The 18,596-nt window shown below is 40.4% G+C and overlaps 2 protein-coding genes and 1 long non-coding RNA gene across 6 annotated transcripts in view; 1 reads left to right on the top strand and 2 right to left on the bottom strand.

Moving 5' to 3' along the window:
• Positions 1,545-7,958, bottom strand: RNF7 (ring finger protein 7). Of its 2 annotated transcripts, none has more exons than NM_001245011.1 (3): positions 7,639-7,958; positions 3,441-3,488; positions 1,545-2,116 (listed from the first exon to the last, which is right to left on the bottom strand). In NM_001245011.1, exons 1-3 carry the CDS (start codon positions 7,811-7,813, stop codon positions 1,998-2,000), a joined length of 342 nt encoding a protein of 113 aa, NP_001231940.1. In that variant the 5' UTR covers positions 7,814-7,958; the 3' UTR covers positions 1,545-1,997. The 2 variants fall into 2 exon arrangements, with proteins under 2 accessions (NP_001231940.1, XP_005669960.1); XM_005669903.3 differs by having other exon boundaries at positions 2,060-2,116; positions 7,646-7,813.
• LOC102160777 overlaps positions 7,993-18,596 on the top strand; it is a 106,334-nt gene continuing 95,730 nt past the window's right edge. Inside the window, exon 1 of the long non-coding RNA XR_001300354.2 lies at positions 7,993-8,192. This is a non-coding gene — a long non-coding RNA (uncharacterized LOC102160777). The remainder of the gene's footprint in view (positions 8,193-18,596) is intronic.
• LOC100515582 overlaps positions 11,212-18,596 on the bottom strand; it is a 59,510-nt gene continuing 52,125 nt past the window's right edge. For all 3 annotated transcript variants that reach the window (XM_013982099.2, XM_021069546.1, XM_021069548.1), the window contains 2 exons: positions 13,283-13,395; positions 11,212-12,837 (listed from right to left, as the gene is read on the bottom strand). In XM_013982099.2, coding sequence (XP_013837553.1) covers positions 12,826-12,837; positions 13,283-13,395 — 125 coding nt within the window. In that variant the 3' untranslated portion in view covers positions 11,212-12,825. The remainder of the gene's footprint in view (positions 12,838-13,282; positions 13,396-18,596) is intronic.

The following is an 18,596-nucleotide window of genomic DNA, read 5'->3' as shown; positions in this document are numbered from 1 at the left end:
TATTTCTCTCTTTACTATAAAGCCAAATATTTGGTTCACATTTTACAGACACAAGCTTTTAAAAAGGTCAAAGAGCTGCTAAAATAGTTTACTGCAGAAGAAGCACATTCAAATGGTCAAATGTATCTGTATATTGTAATTAATTCTTTCAGTAAATTGTGAAAAAAGATAAAGCAAAAATTTATAAGAAATTTGGTTGATAAATAGTAGCCAAGGTAAATGCATACAGAATTCTAATTTTATTTTATTATGTTTTTAATATTCTTTTATGTATCTTCATGCCTTAGATTTAAAAATGATTCAGATTGGCAAACTCAGAAATTATGAAGGTGAATGGTTAAGATTTTAAGTTTTTTTTTTTTTCTTTTTAGGGCCACACCTGTAGCATATGGAAGTTCCCAGGCTAGGGGTCCAATTGGAGCTGTAGCCGCTGGCCTACACCACAGCCACAGCAACTCAGGATCTGAGCTGAGTCTGTGACCTATACCATAGCTCATCACAATGCTGGATCCTTAACCCACATAGCAAGGCCAGGGATTGAACATGCATCCTTACGGATACTAGTCATATTCTTAACCAGCTGAGCCACAAGAGGAACTCCCGAAATCTTAATTTTTTAAATACATAAGCAGTAGGCTCTATTAAAGAAAAATTAAAAATGAACTTGTGGTCCATAAATTCTTCTAAGATAACTTCCACTGAATGTGAGTTGGTTTGATAAAATTTAAGTATTTTCTTACAGTTATGTTTCCAGCCAATAAAGTTAAAATTTTATTATCAACGAAAGAGTAAATGAATATTTCTTCAAATTAAGCAAAATCATTCACTCAATAAACAAATTAGTTTATAAATATTAAGCTGAAGGTTGTGCATAAACTTGTAATAAAACAATTCAAATAAGGCAAACAGAATAAATCATTTATTAAAACACTGTGATAACAAACTTTCTGACCCAATGCTATAATGGTAAATATTTCCCCTCATTAATATTCCACTTAAAACAGGTAAATCACAAAACAACATGACCAGAATTGAAAATACTTCTGTCCTTTACCACTCAATGACTGAACAATGATCTAGGTTTTCTTTTTTTTCTTTTTCTTTTCTGCTTTTTAGGGCTTCATTCACACCATATGGAGGTTCCCAGGCTAGGGGTCTAATCAGAGCTACAGCTGCCGGCCTATGCCATAGCCACAGCCACACCAGATCCGAGCTGCGTCTGTGACCTACACCACAGCTCACAGCAATGCCAGATCCTTAACCCACTGAGCATGGCCAGGGATTGAACCCACGACCTTGTGGTTCCTAGTCGGATTTCTTTCCACTGAGCCATGACAGGAACTCCGATCTATGGTTTTCTTGATGAGTCAAAGATAAAGGATGATAAACTCAAAGACAATTGAAATCCTACACACTAAAGGTTAAATTTTATTTACCCTATTCACTGGTCCAAACTTAAAAATTCTCATTATATCAAATAAAGATTTCATGAATCATTTCCTTCCTGCCAAAAATAAATATTAGGAACAGATTAAGGGTAAGAGTCGGGTTTTAAACTGCACTTTATTTGTTACTATAACATTATCTTTCTTAAAAAACTGATCAACCATAAGCATGCAAAAAGTCCACTTCTCAATGGAACTGCTTCCATAGCCCCTTGGATATAAGTAAGTAAACTATAAAGGCTGTTCAATTTGTAGCTCTCTCTTTTATAGTACTTCTAAGCAGTGTGTGAGACACATACCATAGAGGTAGGAAAGACCATTTTTAATAAATTATCTTCTTAATTGTAGAGCATTTCTGAAAACAACACCTCCTCTCCGAAAAAAAACTGAAAAAGACTAAACCATGCCTTTGATGAGTCCCAGGGACCACAGATCCATTGCCTCCTATTAGAAGAATTAGTCCCCTTGGAGAGTTCTAGCCTTGGTAGAGCACTTGATAACAAGAATCCCCAGGGCTCCACACAACTGCATGAAGAATACCTTCCACCGCTCTCATTTGCCGATTCTTTGGACCACCCAGTCCTGCTGGCAGAGAGGGCAGCGATTGTTCTGTTTCACCCACAGGGACATGCAGCAGTTGTGGAAGGAATGATTACATTCTCCCCAGACCACTAAAAGAAGAAGAAGAAAAAAAGAATATCTGACAACATATTTTAATTTAAATTACTGAGCTCAAAATTCTATCTTATTTTATATTGTATAATAATTATGGTTCATAATCTTGAATAAAGGCGGTTAGCTGGTCAAAAGAAGAAATAGAAACTTTCTTAAATCACACTTAAGAAATGAGAGAAGGCACTGTGTTTGGGAACTTTCCATCATTTCAGAATCTGTGGGTGATGCAGTTCCTACATAGCTCCACATGCTGTCCTTCTCAAATTACAAGATTAAAAACTTAAGTTTTCCTTAGATCTCATACCATCTCAGTCATACACTGACCTCAGAGACATTTTGGGCTTTATTTTATTGAAAAATGTCTTCCTGATTTTTATTCACCAAGATATAACGAATTTTAAATGTTTTCAGTTCACAGTAGGCTATTTTAAACAGAGAAAAAAACCACCCATAATCTGGAACACAATCTCAAACATGGGCTTTGTTTGCTCCTTGCTTGACCAACTGAGCTATAACAGAACAATGAAAGAAACTGGAAAAAAAGAAAAAGAAAAAGAAAAAATCCTTATGCAAATTGGCTGTAGGGGTAGGAAGCAAGGGGGACTCATTTTAGGTCTTTTGGGAGGAAGAAACAGGGTTTGGTCAAAATTACACAAATCATTAATAAGCTGCAGGTAAGCCATACTAACACAAAGTACAAAGTTAACCTTCTATTCCAGGAAAATCTTTAACACTTTTATATAGCAATCTAGAAGTGATAACCTAAAGAACCTAGACATAAAAACCTTTGAACTACTTAAAATACTTAGCCTAAAACAACTTCTCTAGTAAAATTTAACAGATTTTTATCTGTAAACTACATTCCAAAAAAATCTTGAGAATAGTTTCTACCTTAGTAGAAAAGTTAAAATACTGGATCATAAGAGTATTGAATATTGAAATGCTGTATTAGAATATAATCCTGACTGATAAAAACTGACCTGTAACATACTCAAAATTTAAAAGATATTTTGACAAATTTCTTACTTTATACTATTCTTAATAAAAGGCAATTATTTCTTTTGTGATTATCAAAACGTTTATCACACCTGTGTCTAGAATATATAACCAATTCTTAATTACAAGCAACTAAAGGACTTAAAGATTAATTCCATTTGAGAACTGGCCCTTTGAGAACCAACACACTTTATATTAATAATGGATTACTGCTTTACAGTTTATTTTATGTATTGATAAAGTCAATCTTAATAGCAAATTCAAACATCCCCACTGAGAGAAAATCTTCAGTTGAAAAAGGAAGAGAACAAAATTACAACATACCAACACAATCCTCCTGTTTGTTTTCAGCTTGACATCTAAGACAGGCATCTAAAAGTAAACAAATAGCAATTCTCATTCTGATGCTCTGAATGCAATTTTTAAAACCCATACACTTCAAAGTCAAATAAAGGCCCAAAGGGTTATAGATGAAGATTAAAGGACTCATATTATTACTTTCTCATTCGAACATAACTGCTTAAAGATGAATAAAGTGCAAGGAACTCTACTAATTTACTTATGACCAGGAGCAATTTCACAAGGGTTATTGACCCTCTATTTTTACAAATTCTGATGAAAAGATGTCCTGACAGTGGATGAAACCACCAGAGAAAAATACACCATACTCCACTATATTAGGAGTTGTTACACGCTCACTGGGCATGCTCACACAGATCAATCTCATGGGTAGTATATTTTCCAGACATTCTTTTAAAGAAACCACACATATATACTGGTATTTGTTTACAAATACATAGAAAGTCTAGAAGGATACTCAAGAAACTAATAATAAAGTTTATCTGGGAAGGGATAAAATGGGAAGGACTTTTAATTGTATATTTTCTCAGATTTTTAAATTATGTGACTGTATAAGCTTATGTCTTTTTTTTTTGGCCGCACTGGCAACATATGGAAGTTCCCAAGGCAGGGATCAAATCCAAGCTGCAGCTGTGACCTACAGCTGTGGCAATGCCAGATCCTTAACCCACTGTGCCAGAGTGGGAACTCCTTTATATGCTATATGAAAATTAAATGTAAAAAAACTCCCAAATACCTAGTTCTCTTTTTTTAGTTTTTAAGGAAATGCTCCCTTTACAAATATGTCTGAGGCCAAAGCATTTACCTAATGGTAAAGTATTTTAATAAATTACTTGGGAGTAAATATGAGGAGTGGGAACAAAAGGGCATACTACAAGTTTTCAAAATTCAGTCAGTATTAATTGCTTGATGGAGGTAATAAAGAATATTGTAAGAACCAATTAAATGGATTCATTCACTAGCTGAAAGGAGTCAAACCTGGGTAAAAGGAAGTTTAAACCAACAGAAAAAATAAGTTTTAAACATAAATTGGAGAAAAATAATTCTGTAAAAATAGAAATAGTGGAGTTGAAGCCTGCTTCTCTTCTTACATTAGATTTTGCTCAGGCATTTGTTTGCACCACTCTGCATGGTCTTCCCTTAAAAAACCACACCACCCTGGCCTCTTCAGTGTGGATTACAAACAACCAACATCTCCTGACGACTTCTTCAATTCCACAATTACTGAGTATTTCCTCTGTGCAAAGAGTTATGCCCTCAGGACACCAAAATGATCGAGTCTGGATCCCTGCTCTCACCAGCAAATGGGGAGGTAGAGAGGCAAACAACTACATATAAGGATCATGATATCAGGGTGAAGACAAGGCCCTGATTCTGTGCAATCAGAGAATTACAGTTAATGACCCCAATTGCCTTTTTTACAAATTGGGAAAACAAGGCTCCAAAAGGTTATGTCAAATGTCCCAGTTAACATGCAGCTCTCGGTTTTTTTTTTTTTTTGGTCTTTTTTACCTTTTCTAGGGTTGCTCCCGTGTAATACGGAGGTTCCCAGGCTAGGGGTCTAATCGGAGCTGCAGCCACTGGCCTACACCAGAGCCACAGCAACTCGGGATCCGAGCCGCATCTGTGACCTACACCACAGCTCATAGCAACACTGGATCCTTAACCCATTGAGCAAGGCCAGGGATCGAACCTCATGGTTCCTAGTCAGATTCGTTAACCACTGAGCCACAACGGGAACTCCAGCTCTCGCTCTTTATACCTCTACAGTACTAGCAAACCTATTCCCCTTTTCCTTGTCAGTGCTTGCTCACTGTGTCATTTGCTCCTTTCAGAATGAAGGGGGTGGGGGTGGGGAAGAGTGGAAACAAGGAAGTGTTAACTACATCAGAATGGGTGGACAGGTAAATCTTAGATCAAGAAGTCATAAAAATTTTGAAATAACCTACAATGGAAAAGAATCTGAAAAAAAAAGTGTGTGTGTGTGTGTATTTGAATCACTTTGCTGTACACCTGAAACACTTTTAATCAACTACAATAAATTTTTTTAAAAAAGAAGTCATAACAAATCATTTAGATGTATGAGATGAATTCTGAATTCCAAATATTAAGGAAGTGGGATTAGATAGGCTCTTTGTAGAATCTAAAAATCTCTGAATTATGCTTATAGCTTTGATTTAATTATTTAAAAAAAAAACAACTGACCTAAATGTATAAAAATTCCTAAAGTTTCAGATAAAAGAAAACATTTTTCCTTTGGTGATATTCCTAATATCTAAAACAGCACATTTCTAAGGAGTACAATAACAGTAACACCTTTAAGAATGACGCTACCCTAAGGATTGGCAAGTCTATAAAACTTCCTTCTGCCGTCACCTGACCACTAAGTGGATTTTAACACCTTATAATCAAAATATAGAGGTCTAGTCCAGAATACTTTCCTGAATCCAAAGTACAGCTGTTGTAAATCTGCAACATTAATCCACAGTAGCGGAATACTTGCTATAATTAGAAAGTTAATGTGCCTGTTAAGTCATTTAGAGCCCATACTTTGACCAGGAAGGTTTATTTGCTGCCAAATTTCAACCATTATTTAAAACTCTGCATTTCTATTTACAAATTTAAAATTTTTCCCTGGGGAGAAGAAGAAAATAACCTTTCAGAAAAACCTCTTTTTTTAATCACTTAGGGGATAAAATTTTTAACAAAGTTTTTTCTCATAAAAGAACAAAAATTGTTTGGATAAGTCAAAAATGCCACTCAAAGCAGAAATTATGATTTCAGTTTTTAAGTAAGGAGTAGGGTAAGGGGGCTGTATTGCAGGCCAATAAACAAGGTATTTTTAAAACCTAATATGCAAAACACGTGGATCATGTCTGAAATAAAATTCTTTTAAAAGTAAAAAAATAAATATATGATATCTCATTGTTGTAAATCTGCTTTTAAAATGAGTCCTTATTTTATGAATAAAAAACAAGAAAACATACTACAGAGAGGGTAAATGAAGAAACCTCTTGATTCTGGCAGTTCTGAATTTTCATTCCTCAAGAAGGGAGAGTGATTTTTTTTTTTTTTTTAGATTTTATTTTTTCTTTTATAGTTGATTTGGTTCCTAGTCGGATTCATTTCTGCTGCGCCACGAAGGGAACTCCTTATAGTTGATTTGAGAGCAATTTTTGAGTTATTTTCTCCAAAACTCTGATTTTTCGGTTTAAGATGTAAAAGCTTTCAAACTATAGAAACCTCGGTTTCATTTAAGATGCTCTCACAGTGATTTTAAATGCCCTATTAAAAAAAATAAGGATGCATTTAAACAGCATCTCTTTTTCAAGGTGTTCTGAGATCTTAGAACAGAAACCATATAAAATATAACAGGATGAAGCTGTCCCGAAAGGTTTCACTTGGTCCAATATTTTTAAAAAAATTTATAGAAAGAAGTGACTTATTTGTAAAAGAAAATTCTCCACAAAGGCCTATCAGGACACTGTCTTCTCCAGGAAATGGCATCCTTTGATAGCGTAGGGCCAGGAATGAGATTAAAATTTATGTTTCTGAATAAAGGGCTTAACATTCTTCTTCAAGACAAGCTACTGCCATCTGACCAGTCTTGAATCATCCAAGTTTTAAAGCCAGCAGAACAGTAGCTAATCCCGAAAGGCAACAGCTAGGGACACTTCTTTCCTGCGCCTCTCCGGAACAAGACTAAGAGTCATTACTGTGGAAGATGACTCCAGAGCATCACTCTGGTGTGTGAAAAGAAGCATTAAAACGACCCGCTGACTCAGGGCCTTGACCGTGACCTCTACAGTTTGCTTTTAGAAAAGGGTGGCGAGGTTGGGCCCACAAACCAAAGTGGTGCCTCGCAGCTCCCATCAACTCACCTACTTTTATTGTCTTGACCACACCCATCACTACCTGAAATTACCTTTTTAACTGCCCTGCTTTCCACCTGTTTCGTTCCCCAGACTACCAGTCCCCGTCGCCGGCCGCAGCCCTCCGACTAGCAGCAGCACGGGCGTGGCCCCAGTCTTTCGCTCCCAGGCAGGGCGACCCCGCCCCTATACCTCCAGGAACAGTCTCTCCGAGGCTCGGTGTGTCCCACGGGCCGGAGCTGGGCCCGCGGAGGCCGCAGCACAGCCAGGGTCTCGAGTGCAGCGCTTACCCATCACCTGGACCCTGCAGATGGCGCACGTATCGCACTCCACGTCCCAGCTCCACATGGCCACCGCGTTCCACTTCTTCAGAGAGAACATCTTGTCGCCTCCCGACTTGGTTCCTGAGCTACCGGAGTGAGAGGACAGGGCGCAGGGCTCCTCGCCGTCTTCCACGTCTGCCATGGCGGCGGCGCGAAGCCGGCGGCGGAGACGTTAGGTTGCGGAAGGCGGGCGACTATGGCGGCTCCCTGGGGCCCCTCGCCGGGCCACAGCGCCGCCCGCAGGCTGCGGGCCACCGTGGGGCCTACGACGGAGGCCGCCCGAGACTGGCTGGCGCGTCCCAGTGACGTCACCGCCCCCGCGCCCTGGGCCCGGCCCGCTCCGACTCTTTGGCCAAGAATGGGCGCCGCGCTCAGGAGGGTTGCCGGTGCAGGAAGCAGGTGTTCTGCTTTATGCCTTCGTGACCCTTCTGGCTCTCACAAGTTGTCATATTGATGTACTCCCTTCCTAAATGAAAACGCCATCGGAGCGAGGACGTGACTTGATCACCACCTTCTCCTGGGTATGTGAAAAATGCCTGGCCTCAGGAGGGGTAGTTATTTGTTGAGTGAATGAATGACTATCTTTTAGAAATCTGGTTCAGCCGTTCTCAAACTTTTTGGTCTTGGCACCCCTTTACACTTAAGAATCACTGGAACATTAAAGAACTTTCGGTTTGTAAAATATGTGTACACACAAACACACACTTTTTTTTTAAGAAATACGAAAAAAATTTTAATGTATTCACTTAAAAAATAACCATAGGAGTTCCTGTTGTGGTTAAGCGATGAGGAACCCGACTAGTATCTAGTATACATGAGAATGCAGGTTCAATCCCTGGCCTTGCTCAGTGGATCGGTGTTGTTGTGAGCTGTGGTGTAGGCTGGTAGCTGTATCCGATTCAGCCCCTAGCCTGGGAACTTCCATATGCCACAGGTGTGCCCCCACCCCCCGCCCCCGCAAGGAAAAGCAATAAACCCATTACAAGTAATCATTAGAACAAGGATATCACATATCTTGTAGCTTTTATAAAACTCCACTGTATACTCACAGGAGAAAGTGAAGAGAAATAGCGGTGAATATTGTTATGCAAATACTTTTGACCTTGTTTCCCCTGAAAGGATCCCAGGAACCCCCGGGGACCACACTCTGAGAACCTCTATCTAGTCCAACATCCTCCTTTTATTGATAGGAATGTTGAGGTCCAGAAAAATAAGATAAAGACACACCATTATTCCCTAAAGGTAACTGTTTTGAATCCAGGGTTCTTCTGCATCTAGCCCGGGGTCATATTATTATGTTTTCCCAAGCAAAGCAGATAACATCTCTATTTAAATAAGAAAGCTGTGGTATGGAGAGCCCACGAAGATGCCTGATCACCACTACCACCTAGTGGTGGACACCTGCTGTGTCGGGTTTGGAATTCAGAGCCTCCCACCTTTTCCTACTGGGCCTCATCCCCTCCTCTCCTGATGTCTGGATGGGGGCTAGAAGCTCCAGAAATCTGGCGGAGGAGGCAAGGAAGCATATATGTGTGAAAATATAAATGTGGATACATTTGGGTCACATTTGGCTAGATGCTGATGGAAGAGGTGACGTTTGAACTGGGGGAAGATGGGAGGCATCGGAGGCCCGGAAGTGGGTGGAGAAAGCAAACCTCTGCAAGGCTGTCAGGTTGAACAGAGCAGTAGTAGTGGTGGCAGATGTAAAGTTGACCCCACTAAGTTTATGAGCCAGACAAAAATGCCTGTAAACAAACCCAGATGAACCATAAAGGACACACATTTTACTCACATTAAGCTACCACACATCTGACTAGAGATGCTATAAATGCCAGATAGTTAATTTAAAAAAGAAGGCTAGAACCAGATGAGGATAAAATGCCCCCAGTTGGGGGGAACTGGGCAGTTTGAAAGAGAAAAGGAGGGAACTCAGATGAAAGGCTAGAGGATGATTAAGAATGAGAAATGGTAGGAGTTCCCTCTCATGGCTCAGTGGGTTAAGGACCTGGCATTGTCACTGCTCTGGCTCAGGTTACAGCTGTAGTATGTTCAATCCCTGTCCCTTCTGCATGCCCTGGGTGTGGCCAAAAAAGAAGGGGACAAGGAATGGTACATGCTTATGCCTCATCTGAACCTCTTCACTCTGTTCCTGGCTTATTGTGTCCTGACTTCTTGTCTGGCCTCCCCATTCAATCTAAAGTGCCTGTTTAATCTGCTTAGATCCCCCTTTCCACCTGACACTAGCCTGCTCAAAATGTTCCATGGCTCTCCATTATCATCAGAACAAAATCTAAATGTCCCAGCTGGTCCTTTAAATCCTGCCACAGTATGGCCCCAACCTACCTTTCTAATGTTATCTCCAAGCACTCCTCTCTGAGACCCTCATCAGATTAGTTGATTCAGCCATCCAAAGACACCTTAGACTCTTCTCTTCCCCCGACTCCATTTAACATCTCTGGAAGTGGTCAGAACCTCCCTCTGTCTGCTCTAACTACATTGCGTTTGCTGTGAGGAAAACTAATTTTCGTGTCCTTACTGACCACTCTTTGCTACTATTTATGCATTCCTCCCAGAAAAATCATAGCGCTTATTGTGTTTCTTCCACTCTTTTGGCACTAGGTCACATAACAACCAAACAGTGCTGTTACTGATGATTATCAAACAATTTTGAGTTTTTACAAATTGATAGCTCATAAGTGATAAGACCTTTAAAATAGGAAAATGAGTATTCAGTGGGAAAAAAAGCAAGCACTGTCAATAGAGTCTCCAGAAATTGCTCTGTATGTACTAACAAACACAGAGCACATCAACTCACTTGAATTTTTAAAATTGTGGTAAAAATACACATAACATAAAATTTACCATCCTAACAATTTTAAAGTGTAGAATTCAGTAGTATCAAGCACATTCACATTGTTATCAACCAATTTCCAGAGCTTTTTCACCTTCCAAAACTGGAAGTATACCCATTAAACAACTCTCCATCTCCCTCTTCTCCCTCCAGCCACCATGCTCCTTTCTGTTTCTGAGTTTGACTACTCTAAATATCTCATATAATTGGAATTGTACAATATCTGTCTTTTTTGTGACTGGTTTACTTCACATAGCATAAAGTCCTCCAGGTTCTTTCATGCTGTATGTAGCATGTGTCAGAATTTCCTTACTTTTTAAGGCTAAGTGATATTCTTTTGTGTGTGTGTGTGTGTTCATTCATCGATAGATCCATAGGTTGCCTCCACCATTTGATTATTATAAATAACGCTTTTATGAACATGGGTGTACAATTATCTCTTCATGATCCTGCTTTCAATTCTTTCTGATATAAACCCAGAAGTGAAATTGCTGATTCATGTTGTATCAATTCATTTTTAATTTTTTTTTTTTTTTTGTCTTTTTGCCTTTTCTAGGGCCGCTCCAGCGGCATGTGGAGGTTCCCAGGCTAGGGGTCTAATAGGAGCTGCGGCCGCTGGCCTATGCCAGAGCCACAGCAATGTGGGATCCGAGCCGAGTCTGTGACCTACACCACAGCTCACGGCAACGCCAGATCCTTAACCCACTGGGCGAGGGCAGGGATAGAACCCTCAACCTCATGGTTCCTAGTCGGATTCATTAACCACTGCGCTACAATGGGAACTCCCTTAGTTCATTTTTAATATGAAAAATTCACATATACTCTTATCTGGGCTTTTCTTTATCTTTAATAGTATGACTAGGACATCTCTCCATATAAGCACTTCCATATCCACATTATTCTTCCTAATGGCTGTGTGGTAGTTTTCCACCATGTGTATTTCCTGTGGTTTATGTCCTGGAGAACCCTTTGAGACATGTAGCTGTTTCCACTGTGCAATGAACAATGCTGCAGTGAACATCTTTATACACATTTCTTTGCATATGTGTGAGGTATATCTGTAAAATAAATTTCTAGAAGTAGAATGTTTGAGTCAAGGCTATGTATTTTTCATTTTGATAGACATTGCCAAAAGACCCCTAAATAAGCACACGGATTTTACACTTCTACCCAGTGGATGTCAGTGGGAAATCTTTAAAAAAGTTTGTTTTGTTTTGGTTTTTGAGCAAGAACAATTTCTCAGGAGGGCTCACACATTGGATATATAAGTTCTGGAGACTTGTTAAATTGATGTCACTACTCTGTAGGCTTCCTTACCCTAAGGATTTATACTATTTCAACTCATGCTCTAATGTTTTTTACTTTTAATGTATGAGGATCTTATCTTCCTTGTTAGATGCTAATCTGCAAGAGTGGACACAATTTTCTGTACCCAACCTCACCTCCTCAGTTAGTTGGGTTCCACTAACTTCCTAGCACTTGTTACATTTTATATGTTGGATGAATGACAGGGTTTGTTTTTATAACTTCAAAATGAAGTCTTAAGTCCTCAGCCACCAGAACTGCTGCAGTGACAATGCCAGATCTTTAACCTGCTCTACCACAAGGGAACTCTGATAGGTACCATTCTTATCTGTATCTTACAGAGGAGAAGTTTAGGTACCTGGAGGTTAACTGACTTGCTCAAGGTCACCCGGAAAGCAGCAGGATTCCACAGAGAATTCTGGTTCATCTAATTGCCTAGCCCATGCTTTTTATCCCTGTACTGTATACAATTTACCTAATTCAATTTATCATCTATGCATTGATCAGGATACTGCTTCCATTTCCTTTGGAGCTATTGAAATCTTACAGAGTGTGGAGGGTAGAGTGATCAGAATTTTCCTCATTTGGGGAAGATCCCCATTGTTAGGGTTGTTGCCTTTTAGAAAGTGGTTATTTTCCCCCAAAATCCCTATTTTTCCCAACCATAGATATATTTATGAAAGACAAGTCTTTCTTTCTTAAAGATCATGACTTCCTTCAAACTATAAATTTCACACGCACAAGAGAACAAGCTTCAGAGAAGAATCCCACTTATTTTTACCAAGGCTTATTTATAAAGTCAACATTTTAGAAAATGACAAGCATGGTAGGACTAACACTACTTTGAACTTTCATTAAGGAGTCTTATCAAATCTTACAACTTGAAAGGGGCTTGGTTATAGTGAAAAATATTATTATAGAACAAACAATATCTTTCCAGGCATGTGTGGTAGGTCATGGAAATAGATAAAATCCATATGGCTATATGGCATCCATATTCAGTTTCTAGCCTGTGAAAAAATGAACAAGAGATAATAAATAGAAAAAAATGAAAAAGGAAGTTCAACTACATAGAGAGTAAGCACATGTAAATCATTACCCCTTAAGATGTAGAACAGCTTCATAAAGAGCTTAGGTAAATTCATTGTTTTAGATCCACAAATAGGCTAATTGGAGCCAGGATTTTGTGTGTATGTTGTGGTTTGAAGAGAAGAGGTAGAGTTTGCACTATTCTTTGAGAGAACTATGTTATTCTGTTACCGCTCGTCCCTTGGTCATCATCCATCAGTGTGGAATGATGCTTTAGGGGAGTGTTACCTAGAACCCAAATGTTCCTGATTTGATCAAGTGCAAAATGTGCTACTCAGGGCACCATCTATCCTAGCAGAGTGCCCAGACTCCATAGAGCACCCCCTGGTGGCTTCTACTTACCAGCACAGATATCTGAGAGCATACCTTTTTCCTCTTTTTATGGGTAGTACTTGATTTCTTGCTATTTTCCCAAATAGACATGAAGGTATCTGAAGAGATCTGGGGGGTTACTGTAACTTTTAAAACTGGAAGTTTACCTGAGAAAGGGAGGAACATAAAAGTAAGTGGGTAGGGTATCTCATAATTCCACTTGATGGACGAGGTCTTAGCCTTCTGAGTGGGGCATTCTCCCACATTCTTGTTAACCAGGAAACTTTCCTTTCACCTAGTGCCCTTTCCTTATATCTTCTTCTTTTTTTTGGTCTGTTATCTTTTTAGGGCCACACCCGCGGCATTTGGAGGTTCCCAGGCTAGGGGTCAAATCAGAGCTACCAGCCTACACCACAGCCACAGCAATACTAGATCCTAGCTGCGTCTGTGACCTACACCACAGCTCATGGCAACGCTAGATCCTTAGCCCACTGAGCAAGGCCAGGGATCGAACCTGAGTCCTCATGGATACTAGTCAGGTTTGTTAACCACTGAGCCACCATGGGAATGCCTCCTTATATCTTCTTGATTTGAGTGTTTATAATAATTAGTTTCAGTGGTAATTTTTTTTTTGGCCTCTCACTTCTAAACTAGAATAACTTCTCATACTAGTCTTTTCTTTTCTATTTCTACTGTCATATCTTTTACTTGGATGATTACAGTAGCTTTTTAACTGGTCTTCTTAGTCTTAGAATTCGTCAGTTGCGAATCCATCCTGGACCCTGCTTCCAGATTAATTATTTGAAAGAAAAATTTTCGTCTTGGCATTCATCAACTCTAATGACATTATTAGCTCTCCATCTTTAGCAGACATCTCTTGTTTGAAACTTCCATTGTAGCTGCTTGCTGGAGCAGAACCTTGAATTTCTTTGGGGGTTCCATTCCCTGCCCTACAGGGCTGGGCATATAGCTCAGAGCTGGCCAGTTCATGCATTTCTTCTCCCTAGTTCAGTGCCTGGTCAACAGGTGTGTGTGTGTGACTCTTGAAAGTGAAAGTAAAGAGAAAGGCTCTTTCTTGTGATTAGACTGGCAGAATGTTAACTTCTGGCTAATGCTGCCCAGTTTGCCACTGTGTGGAAAGATCCTGCCTGAGAGTAAAGTCAACAAAGAATCAGAACTTCCAAGAGAAAAAACAACAACAACGACAACAACAACAACAACAACAACAACAAAACTTCCAAGTGATGGAGGTAGGTGGCATTACTTGAACCCCTACTCCAGTGAAACGGATAGGTAGAACCACCCCAGACTTTCAGTGATATGAGTCAATGAATTTTTCTTAGTATTAAAATCAATTTGAATTGGATTTGTATAACTTCAAACCAAAAATTCTCACTAATTTTCACATAAAGGCCTTTGATACTGTGATTTATAAGAAACATGTGGTTTTGTCATTGAGATGACCAAAAAGCATGAGAAATATATATTTCTTAAGGTATTTGTCCATGGTTCCTGGCTTATAGTTCCCCAAATCCTTGGACTTCCTGACAGATAAGAGCAATGGGAGTATCTTTTATTATATTTATTCTCAATAAATATAATTCCTGAAAATGCTTCAGAGCTATCAAGGTGAAATGAGTGTCTTGTTTTCTTAACAAGCCCCTTTTCGCTAAGACTGGGTTTATGTTAACGAGGTGACTTTGGGAAATCCCTTAAAGAGTGGAGCTGGTTGCCAAGGCAGCCAATCAGGAAGGAGGGTTGGAACTTTCAGTCCCACCCTGATTTCCAGGGAGGGGAGAGGACAGGGGCTGGAGGTTGAATCAGTCACCAGTGTCCAGCGATTTAATCAATCCTTCGTATGCAACAAAGCCTGCATAAAACCCAAAAGAATGAGGTTCGGAGAGCTTCCAGGTTGGGAAAACAGAATGCTTCCAGGTGTCACTGTGCTGGGCCCCAGACTCTGTAAGGACAGAAGCTCCTTTGTTTGGGCCCTCACCCTGTGTATCTTCATCTAGCCATTGATTCATATCCTTTAATATCCTTTGTAATATACCAACAATCCCATGAGTAAACTGGTTTCCTGAGTCCTATGAGCTGCTCTAGCAAATTAATCAAACCTGAGGAGGGGGGTGTGAGTGATTCTGATTTATAGTCAGTTGGTCAGAAGTACATGTAACAACCTGGATTCGAGCTGAGGTTGAAACGTGAGGATGGTGGTAAGGGTGTGGGATCAAACTGGGCTGGGCACAGTACAGAGTAGTGGAGGGTGAGGGACTTGGAGGAATAACAATATGGTTTATAATTTCAAGACTTAGAAAGGGCCAGAACTTGGGGGCCGAGGGTCTGGGTGGTACAGATGTGGCTGGAAGAGAAGCAAAGTCAGTATGGCAGCTGGATTTTTCCTCTGGTGAGCATTGCTTATTCATACTTGATGTGCTAAGGGATCCTTCCATCCCACGGCTCATCACGGAAAATCAAGGTGCATGTTAATGGGGTGGGGGTTTGCTCTCCACAATGGGGTTGGTCCATGATACAATCTAAGGTAATCATCTTCCAGGGGCGTGCCAGGATCGGGAAGTTGTGTAGTAGCCCTTTGTGTTTCCTCGGTCTGCTTTTGGACCTGGTATGTATCTTCCATGTTTCCTTCTAGAGCAAGTTACACTGATGCAGGTCTGCTAGGTGACACAAGAGGTCATACCAAATACCTGATAAAGTCTCTGGTATCTCATTTGAGCCACTCTGGAGAGGTCACTGGCTTCAAGAGCCCTTGGCAAGGTCTAGGGAACAGAAGACTGACTGGCCCATAATAGCAATCTAAAAGAGTTTGAGGCAAAGACAGCCAGTTCACTGCCTGGTATCTTTTCTGTTTTTCTTTGCTCAAAGAACTCAGATTATTTTTTTTTAGGGCAGCAGTGTGCCCAGCTAAAAGAACTATTGTTCCAGTCTTCCTTGGCATTAGGGGTGTGCATTTGACACACTCCAGACCAACTAGACATAAGTAGAACTATGCTGGGCATTTCTGAGATTTTTCTCATACAGGTACCAGCACTTTCTTCTTGTCCCTTCCTTCTCTTTCTTCTGAAGTGGGATGGAAATAGGAGGCTACAGGCAAAGCAGCCTCTTTGCAATCATGAGGATAAAAGCCACTTGCTAAGATTGATGGTAGAGCGAGAGGAAACCTGGGACATGGACAACATGGTGGAGTGTCTATTACCTGCCCAGTCTTCTTCTACCTGCTTAAGCCACTGTAGCTTGTTCTGTTACATGAAGCCAAACACCATCTCTAACTGATGCAGAATTTAATAACAAATAGGTATAAATCATTTAAAAGAAACAGAGCTCATAGTTGTGTGTGTGTGTGTTTGAAGAGGATAGGTCCATAGTAGAGGAGGATGAGGTTTTCAAAAGAAAACAAAGTCTAAATTCGTGACTTCTGAGAAGGTCAGGAGAGAGTGCAGGATGCGTGTGTGCCTCAGGCTGTGATGAGTATTAGGGACTGGAGACCACTTAAAAAGGAGCCAACTGTGTGGTCTAGGGGCTATCCTAAGGCCTCAGAGGATTTGTGTGGCACCCCAAACTCACAAAAGACTGTCATGTTCCCTAAACAACATATTTTCCATCATCTTCACTTCATTTTCTTATAAAGTTGTACTCATTCTTCAACTTTAGTATTAGATAGGAGTTCCCATTGTGGCTCAGTGGTTAACGAATCCGACTAGGAGCCATGAGGTTGAGGGTTCTATCCCTGGCCTTGCTCAGTGGGTTGGGGATCCGGCGTTGCCGTGAGCTGTGGTGTAGGTTACAGATTCGGCTTGGGTCCAGCGTTGCTGTGGCTCTGGCGTAGGCTGGCAGCTGCAGCTCCGATTCGACCCCTAGCCTGGGAACCTCCACATGCCACAGGAGCGGCCCTAGAAAAGGCAAAAAGACAAAAAAAAAAAAAAAAAAAAAAAGGTTGTATTAGATATTGAGATGGAGTTTTATAATAATGAATGGCATGGCGAGAAAGCTATACACTTTTCAGTTATCTAGAAAGAGAAAAGTCTGAAGGTCCTTCTAATTCCCAGTCATTTATGTGATTTTTTAAAAAAATATGTATTGGAGTTCCCGTCGTGGCGCAGTGGTTAACGAATCCGACTAGGAACCATGAGGTTGCGGGTTCGATCCCTGCCCTTGCTCAGTGGGTTGGGGATCCAGCGTTGCCGTGAGCTGTGGTGTAGGCTGCAGACGTGGCTCGGATCCCGCGTTGCTGTGGCTCTGGTGTAGGCTGGCAGCTACGGCTCCGATTAGACCCCTAGCCTGGGAACCTCCATATGCCACTGGAGCGGCCCAAGAAACGGCAAAAAGACCAAAAAAAAAAAATGTATTGTTAGGATCTCCCCTTTATCCCTAATGTTCTGAAACTTGCCGTGATGACATACTGTTTATTATGCACTGTGCTGAGGACTCAGTGGGCTCTTTCATTGTGTAGATTTAGATCCCTTAGTTTTAGGAAAATGCTTGATTTATTCCTTTGACAATTTCCTCTCTCCACTTTGTTCTCTTTCTGAAACTGAGTTTGATGCTAGTGCTCTTAGACTGAACCTGTCTGTTATATTTTCTCACCGATTTTTTATCTCCCTACCTTCTGTTCTACTTTTTGAAGAGTTTTTCTTGAATTCATCTTTTGACATTAATTTTGGAAGTTTTATTTTGGCTATCATTTTTACTTCCTTGTTTTACAGATGCATTATCTTGTGTTTCACTGAGGGCGTTAAAACTAATTTCCTTTTAACATTTTCTGCTTTATCTCTGTGTCTTCTGGGTTCCTTTTTTCTCCCTCCTTGTTTCAGGCATGGTTTGCTGTATAGGAGAATTGCCTCATGTGTCTGAGATTCTCAGATTTCTCTTCACAGTGAAGCATAAGACATCCAAAGGCTGATGAGAAGCTCCTGGGTATGTGCAGGGCTTGCTTACCTGCTAGGCTTCTTTGAATGGTAAGAGAGTGGCCAGCTGTCAGCATCTGGAATCCCTTTCTCTGTGGCTATTAATTTTCTTAAAGGACACCCTAGTCTTCTACATAGCTGTCAGCCTTCTGGAATCAAGGCAGATAAAGAAGGCTCGGGTGATCAGAAAGGCGGTAAAAGCTGAATCCCAAGTCTCTAGTGTGTAGAATTTTCCTTAATCTTCCTCTTTCCAGCTTCTCATCTCATCCTCATTCCTGGGTGTCCTCGGTCTGCTGAAAGTCTGTTTAATTTTTATAGAGAAAACTCCCTAACTGGTCTCCCTGCTCTGTCCTTGCCTCCCCTCCAATCTATTTTCAACATAGAACTGGAGTGATCCTGTTAAAATGTGGGTCAGATCAGGTCACTCCTCTGCTTAAAATTCTCAA

The sequence above is a fragment of the Sus scrofa genome, chromosome 13 (assembly GCF_000003025.6).
Source record: "Sus scrofa isolate TJ Tabasco breed Duroc chromosome 13, Sscrofa11.1, whole genome shotgun sequence".
Lineage (NCBI taxonomy): Eukaryota > Metazoa > Chordata > Mammalia > Artiodactyla > Suidae > Sus > Sus scrofa.
The sequence above is the reverse complement of the archived record's forward strand: the minus strand, read 5'-3'. Positions and strand labels throughout refer to the sequence as shown.